General features: G+C 42.6%; 1 protein-coding gene across 1 annotated transcript in view; it reads right to left on the bottom strand.

The window, feature by feature from the left end:
* Positions 1-914: 914 nt before the first annotated feature.
* PHEX (phosphate regulating endopeptidase homolog, X-linked) overlaps positions 915-9,261 on the bottom strand; it is a 60,612-nt gene continuing 52,265 nt past the window's right edge. Inside the window, exon 13 of the mRNA XM_010286288.1 lies at positions 915-1,109. Within this exon, the coding sequence (XP_010284590.1) occupies positions 915-1,109 (195 nt within the window). The remainder of the gene's footprint in view (positions 1,110-9,261) is intronic.

Here is a 9,261-nt window from a genome sequence, read left to right as displayed (position 1 = left end):
CTCTTTTCATTTCCAGCCACAGGTGAGTATCAGTCCCAGTCTTGATACAGCTGAGACCGGACGTGGCAGAGACTTGTTCTTACACTACTCAAACTGAAATAGGGAATAAACACAAGCGTTACTCAGCTCAGGACTTGCAGGTTTTCTCTCTGGGAAGAGATTAGTTTTGCTTGAACAGGGACCTTGACCAGCAGTGTACCAGTAAGCATGTCTCTATCAGTTGTCCATGCCTTATAATATATGGGGAGAAAGCAGATGCATGCATAGACAAAAACATAGGCTGCAGAATATGGAAAAACCATATGCAGGAAATGGTCGACTTTCTACTCAAGACCAAATCTCTCTCTATTCCAAATAATTACATATTTTTATACTTAAATAAATTACATGTATGTATTTATTTCCACACTGATGAAACTCACCACTTACTTACCCAGGAAACCAAGGCCAAGACACCTCACAACTCGCTCACTAAGGCAGGCAGCTGGGGAAGCCTTTATTCTTAGGCACAGCGTCCTGGGATCTGAAAGGCCACTAAGGGAGCAAATTCCTGAGTCTGATGACCTAGAGCAGGCTGTACCAATGCTTGGCAACCCTTTTGATGAAGAAATTTTTCCTAATACCCAATCTAAACCTCCCCTGGAGCAACTTGAGGCAACCTCCTGTGGTAAAGCTCCTCTAAAATTAAACTCCAGCAATACCAGTACCTGAAGCCATTTAAACATTTCACAACTTTGCTTCAGACCTCCATGACTAGTACAATACCTGAGCAAGTTGAAGTGCTGCTAAGGCTCCTGGTTCTGGACAGCTTGGTGCCCGAGGCTGAAGGTCCATGTCAGAGCCCCAGCCCACGGCCCTGCCTTGCCATGCTTCCTGCCTGCTTGCAGCGAGCAGGCAGCTTTCCTCTCCGTGATTCAGGAGGGCGTATACGGGACACGGAGATCACCAGAGCCAGGAAATGCACATTCATTGGAAATAGAGAGGGTATACCAAGTAGATATCTGAGCATGCCCTTGTAGACTCCTCCTCCATACAGAGAATGTGTCTCCCATACCTCTGTATCTGTTACGGTTGAGCTGGGGGACTGTCATGTCTTTGTAACTGTTGCTCTACAGAAGGTAGTTTTACTTGGTAAAACAACAAAGATAATGAAAGTTAAAGGTGAAACTGTTTGAGATCTCCAGGGGTGGTGGAGGACTTCCTATTGTTTGGAAGAATTAATCTTTTAGCATACCAACACTTTTGTGTTGCACTTCTGCCACAAAACCTTCAGATTCACCCCAGTCCCTGAGCAACTGCAGGTGTGTCCAGCCATCTGTATCTGTCTCCCTCCTTCTATTTCAAGCATGAGATTTGTCACAAGTGTTTTGATGTCACACACCCATTCTGGCCTTACAGAGTCATGGTGGAGTCTGAAAAATGACGGCTGTGAGATCAGGGTTAAATACAATTTCCTCTCCCTTCACCTGTTTTCCACTATCTGTTTACACGGTGCTCAGGTTATTAATGGAACTGACATCCCTGCACAACTGAGTGAGCAGTAGCAGCAGCCAGATAACAAGGGAGAAGCTGACAGCAGCGATCTAACCCTAGAGATAAGAGATAAGCAAACATGCCATGGCTATTAGTTTCAACCCTGGCCAATGGAGAAGAACATCTCCTGTGGTTACTAAACAGGAAAGCCCCGTCTTCCTGAGAAGGTTAAATGAAATTCAGGATGTGAGAGAGATTATTCTTTGAGTTCAAAAATTAAAGTTTGTGATCAGAAATAAACATTTCACTTTAAAAGAAAAGAAAAATGTTGTTGATCTGATGGGAAGTGAAGACCTATGTTTATTCAGAGGAAAGCGTGGAACACTTCTATGCCAGTAGGAAAGTATCTTGCATTCTCTGTATCTTCCAGGTGAAAAATGTTACCCTAAACATTGGCATTTTCCAAACACCTGTCTCAGGGATGGTGTGGGAGTGGTAGCATCAATGCCCGGACCAAATTCCAAACTAGGTAGGCAGAGCAAACTTTTCAAATCACTGACATTATTTCTGAGCTGTGCAACATCTACTTCACTGCCCGCTTCCTATCGAGTTGTCCTCTCCTCTTCACATGTCCACACACGATAGGATAAAGGTGAGTTACACCATGAATATAAGCTCCTGGTAACACATTTAATGCCAAAGGGAACTGTAGACCTGTAGGATAAGAATTAAAATATAACTCTGCCTCTTCTGAACTCCAGCTCATGTTTCACCTTTATCAGGAGACTTGCTCATTGCTCCCTGCAATGCAGCTGCTACAATACAGGCAGGACCTTAAATTACATCCAAGTACTAGTTCAGACAGGGACTACCCTAATTTCAGAAAGTTCACTTTCACAAAGGAAAAGTGTGGCCAAGGTTCAATTGGCACTAAGCAGAAGTATGCTTTCCAGTTTAGAAATGACAAGGTTGTTTCAAGAAGATCTGAATAAAACTTTCTAGTAGAATCAGTAAATTTGGAACTCAGCAGTCACCACCATCAGCTTTTGAACAGGAATGAAGTACCTAAATGCAATTAGAGCCTTTGGAAATTTCTCCCTCTTTTCCTAGTTCTTCCAAAGTGAGTCTGGCAGCTTCTGTTAGTGCTCTGAAGCAGTCTTACGCTTTGTGAAGTTCTCCGAGATCCTTGAAACAAAGATGAAAAATCATCTTAAAAGAACCAGTAAAAGTTGTCTTGGGATGTTTGGTTTTGAAATTCCATCCCCCTCCTTTACAAAGTGTTGTTCTGTCAGTAGCCTTCATTGCAAAAAAAGCCCACTTGAGATATGGGAGGTGTTGAGACTCAGGGATAGTTCTTCTGTAATATTTTTGCATTATTTTACACAGGATGGGTCCACAGACCTCACAAGGCACAAAAGGCATTTTTTCTTTTTGCAGAGCACCCAGTGCCTGCTCTCAAGATTGGATGCTTTGTCATCTTTGTGCAAAATTAGCATGGCATTAAGCAAGATTAATTTCAGCTCCTGAAGCTGCGGTGTCTGGTCTTTTTGTCTGGGTATGCCTCAGATCTTAATGAAAAGTTATTTTTCAGAACTGTATCTAGCGCATGCCCTGGACAGTTTATTTGAACAAATGCAGGAGTCTCCATACTCCCTGGATGTATTGCTGTGTCAGGGTTATACGTAAGCAAGAGCAGGCACAAGCAAAGAACAGGTAATGAAGATTCTCTGGTTTCCCCTCTACAGGAGTGTAGCGGGAGAAGGTGACATTTTCCAGCCAAGCAAAAGGAGATGCTTTCTCACACAGAGCAGAGAGAGGCAGTGGAGCTCATTGCCATGGGAAGCTGCGGATGATTAAAATTTGTCATGGGTTCAAAGAGTCATTAGGCAAACTCACAGCAGAAAAATCTGAATAAATACAAAGACTCCACTTCTGGCTCGGGCAGCAACTGAGCTGCAGATTGTCAGAGGCCGGGAGGAATATATCCCTTTATGCTTGCCCTGTCCTTATGTTCATCTCTAAACATCTGCTACTGTTTGGCCACTGTCTGAGCCAGACATTGGACCTCTGGTCTGAGCAGTATGGCTGTCATGTTCATAGTGAAATCACCCAAATGTGAAAAGAGAGAGACCATGGAGAACTGGGAAAGATGTCGGGAGCTCAACTAATTGACCGGAGGGCTGGATACAGCCAGTAAGTTCCAGCTGAGAAGCGAATGGTTTCAGTGGGATAACCCATGGACACCTACCTCATTTAAAGTACCTATATTTTGTTAAATCGGGGCTTGTACAGATGGCTCTTGATTTCCTAAGGGCTATTGGCCTAAATTGCACTGCATTATCTAGGGAGGTTTGCTGTAGCACTCTGAAGCAGCAGAACAAACCCCGTAGGCTAAACAACGTTACCTAACACTGCCTGCGAGAGACACCTATAGCTAGGCACTGTCCTCATATTTTCCTGTGGTTCTCTTGCCTCAGTATTCAGGCTGAGAGAGATGTGAAGAAAACAAGTGTTGCGTATACGACTTCCTTAGAGAGGAATAAAGCCAAGCAGCAGGCAAGTTCAGTAGGCAAAAAATGATTGCACAGTGACCTTGGGATTTTGTGCTCCATGACCTAAAGAGGTTAATAATGCCACAGAAAAAAATCTTACTAGAGAAAACCAAGCTTTTTTTGGCTTATCATACGTGATTTAAAAATAGTATTGCAAAGCAAAAAAAAAAACTTCCTACAATACAGGCTATTTTACAGGAGATTTACAAACTTTCAGAAAACAGGCTTTTGTGTAAAAGTCTCTTTTTCAAGGCTTCAGTTAAACCCAAACACGAAGGGCATTTAAGGAAGGAAAAAAAGTGATTAATAAAATAATGGCTGCTGCCCAGGAAAGGGAATAATTTTACATCTCAGTGATGATCTTCCACTGAATTATGCTTTGCAGAGCAGCAGCAATAAATTACCATTTTAAAAATGAGCGCCCTAATCACACAAGTCGTGTCAATGGAGTTTCAGCTGCGGGTTCTCCCTTTTCCCTGTGGCCCACCGCTACAAAGTACAGCTGTCAATACCATTTGGCTGACGTAGCAGGCTGCGATCTGCACCTTCATTGTAAGGGGAGCAAAAGGATCTCCTTTCTTAACCCGCTCCTCATCTGCCATCCTTCTCAGAGGCTGCAAGGTGGCCCAGAGCTCGCCTGGGGCTGCTGATGAGGGATCTTTCTGCACGGCTTGTGTAACTCGCAGACCATGTACTTGAAGACTGTTGCCAGACACACCCGTGGAGCTGTGCTCATTTGAATAATTTCTCTGGTCTTCAAATGAGGGCAAAATTTAATGACCTTTATAAAAGAGAGAGGCTAAAAGGGCAAGAAGAGGAATCTTTTGCACTTTTTTTTTTTTTTTTGAATCAGAGATCTCCACTGAAAATTTGGAAGGTTAACAGGCATAATTTAAGCAAATTTCAGACGGTAGTTAAATACAGAGCAATAAAGCAAGGCTTGCACAGAGCAGAGAGGAAGGACGGGACAGAAAATAGAGCATCACAGCACAGAGCCGAATGCTCCTCTCACTCGGAGCTCCTTTGGAAGCAACATGAGCTCCATCCAGAGAGCTAGGTGAGAACTGCAGGTGAAGACAAACTGAGTCACCTAACCCTGTTAAAATCTTTCTTTGCAAGACTGGTTTTCAGATGCTCTTGTTTAAATCCATGTTTCGATCACAGAAAGAGCAGAATGGAGGGAGGGCAGAAGGAAATTATTAGATGTTATCTCATTATATTGTTTTGTTACACAGGGAAAGTCAAACCTTAACTCCAAATTATACAAGGGCTAAAAGGTTGATTCTCAAAAGTCAAGGCTGCAGGACAGTTGTTCCCTATGTCACATGGAGTGGTTGATTTGATCCTTTTAATATGGTTTGGGCTCCTCAGATCAGTAGTGCCTCCTCTGAGTAACTTAAAACAACAGAAAAGACACAAGGAGAGGCTAGTTATGTCAGTGATTAGATGGAGCTGACAGGCTGCCTAAAGCAAAATTCAAGCATCGATTCTACCAGAGGACCTTTTGTAGGTCGATGGTCCCTTTGATTACAAAGCGTCAGGCTGACAGCAAGGTATACAAGTTTGGCCTCCATTAAAGAAAGGACTAATGACAAAATAAATGGGTCACATTGAGCAAGCCCAGTAAACAAAAACCACTAAGTTTCTACAATTTTTCTTTCTTTCCAGAGCATTCAAAGAATTCAAGAATGCAATGAGGTTAAAAATACGGAGGAAAAGCAAAATATATGAATTGGTTCAGGGCTGACCAAGTTAAAGCATGTTATTAAGGGCATTGTCCAAATGCCTCTTAAACACTGACAGGCTTGGCATATTGACCACCTCTCTAGGAAGCCTGTTCCAGTGTTTGAGCACCCTCTCTCAGTAAAGAAATGCTTCCTCATGTCCAGTCTGAACCTCCCCAGCACAGCTTTGAACTCTTCACATGCATCCCATCACTGGATACCAGGGAGAAGAGATCAGCACCTCCGTCTCCACTTCTTCCCTCAGGAAGCTGTAGAGAGCCATGAGGTTGCCCCTCAGCCGCCTTTGCTCCAAACTAGACAAACCCAAAGACCTTAGCTGCTCCTCACAGGACATTCCTTCCAGCCCTTCCATCAGATTTGTTACCCTCCTCTGGATGTATCTGAGTACCTTAACATCCTTCTTACATGGCGGGGCCCAGAACTGCACACTGTACTCAAGGCGAGGCTGCACCAACGCTGAATACAGAGGGATGATCCCCTCTCCTGAGCAGCTGGTTATGCTGTGTTTGATGCGCCCCGGGATGCGGTTTGCCCCCTTGGCTGCCAGGGCACAGAGCTGACTCGTATTGAGCCTGCTGCCAGCCAGCACCCCCAGATCCCTTCCTGCAGGGCTGCTCGCCAGCCACTCCTCTCTCAATCTATACTTGTGCCTGGTGTGACTCCATCCTACGTGCAGAATCTGGCATCTGTTGTTGTTAAATTATGCCATTAAACATTGCCCAAAGCTCCAATCTATCTAGATCCCTCTACAGAGCTGGCGCTAGAATTGAGCCCTGAGGAACACCGCTGGTGACCGGTCACCAGCCAGATGTAGCCCCATTCACTACAATCCTTTGAGCCCTGCTGTTCAGCCAGTTCTTCACCCAGTGCACCATGAATCTGCTCATCCCACAGTTGGACAACTTGTCCAGAAGGATGCTGTGAGGAGCAGTGTCAAAAACCTTACTAAAAATCTAGAAAAATTACATCCACCATCTTCCTTTCATCCACTAGGCAGGTGACCTTATCGTAGAATGACATTAGATTAATAATGAAGCAGGTGCCATCTTTTCTTCTGGAAATAGAAACAAGCAGAAGATGCTCACACAGGACTGAAATTCATTTCCAAGCAGAATATCCTACCCTATTAAAAAAATTCCATGGAGGCATTAGTAACCACAGAGAACTAAAACAGTTGTTTTACGTGTTATTTGGCTCGGACCAGCAATAATTGGCTAAAATACTACAGTTTGTCTAGAGGAGATTGAAGCAGAGGGTCCTTTCTGGCCTTTGTCTGAAAGAAGGTACCTTCAGCATCCCACTGCACCCTGTCATAACACTCGTCTCTATTTTGATAGTACTCCAAAACAAAGACTAAACCTGAAAAGACTCCCAGGATGATACAACTTGCTGTTCAATTCCAGAACAAACTAAGCGCCTTCCTAAATTGAGAAATCCATGGCACCTGCACTATCCTCACAGATGTGGGTGTCACTTATTGGCAAAGAAATGTCACTCTTACAGATCTATATAATAAAGTAATACTGTGGGGTTTTTAATAACCAGACAATCCCCACTTCAAAATTTCTGTTGTCTGTGCTGCTTTATTAAAGTGTAAGTATTAAAAAAATGACGGCATAATAAGCTGGGCCCATAAGATTTAATTGGAAGAAAATAACACGTTTTAAAGTTTCTCTTGTATTATAAATCTTATATTTCCCCAGTAAATTATCTGACCATACATGTAATGAATCTATTTCTTGAATTAAAAACATGCCCATCCAAATGTCCCAGCACAAATCCAATAGCTAGCATTAGCAATAAATAGTATTTAATAAATATGCACAAACTCCATGTCTGGAAATCTACCAAAATGTCTCTCTAGACCCTTTCCTTCTAGCCAAGTAGCCGTTTCTGTGAAACTGAACTTAAACTTAGAGTCGTTAGTCCTACTGCATTTCAAACCATAGTTGCTGCAATTTCTAAGTCATTACATAACACTTCTCTCTTACAAGCTTGACCTTGTTCCTGTGTCAGTAAACTGTAAAATTGTTGTTCAAGTCAGTGAGAATGAATTTAAACCATTTGCTATTTGTAGTACCATGGCATGTAATAGTATTTTTATTGTACAGCTTGAATTCCGTCTGTTATGCACTGCTTGGCCCAGACTCACCCGCATTAACTTAAATGAGGTGCCTATAGTGGGAGCGAAGTGCCACAAGCTTCCCAAATGTGTCAACAGAGGGAAAAAAACATCTCCACCTACAAAAGATCCAACCTACATTCTGAACAAAACTATCCCTAAATTGTGAAAGGGAGAGTTTTTTAGGGAGCTTATTAGTTTGTGGCAAAACTTGTATCATTTCCCTGCTGAAAGGCAGGTAGCAAGTTTTGAACGAAATGGTTAAGCAGATTGTTTGCCAGAAAAATCAACATGTGACTTGAATATGCACATAAAGGTATATATAAATGTCTCTATTAAGGAAATAATTAGAAAATTTTCCTGCTCTTATTATGCACCAAATTTGTCAAATATCTAAATTACAGATCACTATATTTCTAAGGGTATTTCTAGTAAAAAAACAAGCATAACAGCCAGTAAGAAATAATAACTGCAGTCCATTTACTATCAGGTTAGCAGAAAATAAATGTCATCTTACTATTGTTCTCTTGCTGTAGAGTTTATTGGTGCATGTATGCAGCTCATTTAATTTGCACATCTGTGAAAAACACCACTTTATAAAATGTAAATGGGCTGCATATGGAATGTTAAACTTTCCAATGATAAAATATCTCAACAGCCTTTTCATCGGAATTGCCAGAAAACTTTAAAGTCCGTGTTTGTTTTCAAATCAAAACACTGCTATTTTTATTCAAGCCCAGCGAGCGAGAACAGTTCAGTTGCACTTGCACGTCAGTTTATTCAAAGTTATTTACTGATTCATTGATATTCCATTGCCTCAATGAATAAGGAGACAGTCCTACACACTGCCCTCCACTCTTTGTTTAAGCCTCTGCCCACTGCTGCCCTGGGGGCAGAGCTCTGCAATTGGACAAGCTCCCTTTCCACGTATCCCATGCTGTAAACGTGGGAATAGACTGAAAGGGGAGCTATGAGTACCTCCTCCTGCCTTCACCTTTACCTCCTGCATTTTATTGTCACTCCATCTGAAAGTAATCAGGTAATGCCATCCTTGACCATAACACTTCATAGCTAACATTATTCTATTTGGAGATGGGTGTTTGGCTGGGATGGTCACCGCAGTCCTTGAAGATGGCTTTCAAGGTAGGCCTCCCACCGTGACCGTGACATTGGAGGAGGTACAAGACCTGGACTATTCCCATATCCCTTTCTAGGCTAAAGTCTCCATCTTCACACCAAACACCCTCAGCACCCAGATGTTTTAGACGCTGTTTTTTGTTTGTAGGTTGGTGTGCCCCTGACATCCCAATCAAGATGAAGACCTTATCAAGAAAGCCACTGTACAAGCAAATCTGAAATGAACTCACAG

This window comes from Phaethon lepturus, unplaced genomic scaffold (assembly GCF_000687285.1).
Source record: "Phaethon lepturus isolate BGI_N335 unplaced genomic scaffold, ASM68728v1 scaffold6774, whole genome shotgun sequence".
NCBI lineage: Eukaryota > Metazoa > Chordata > Aves > Phaethontiformes > Phaethontidae > Phaethon > Phaethon lepturus.
Note: the sequence above shows the minus strand (reverse complement) of the source record. Positions and strands in the feature narration are given on the sequence as shown.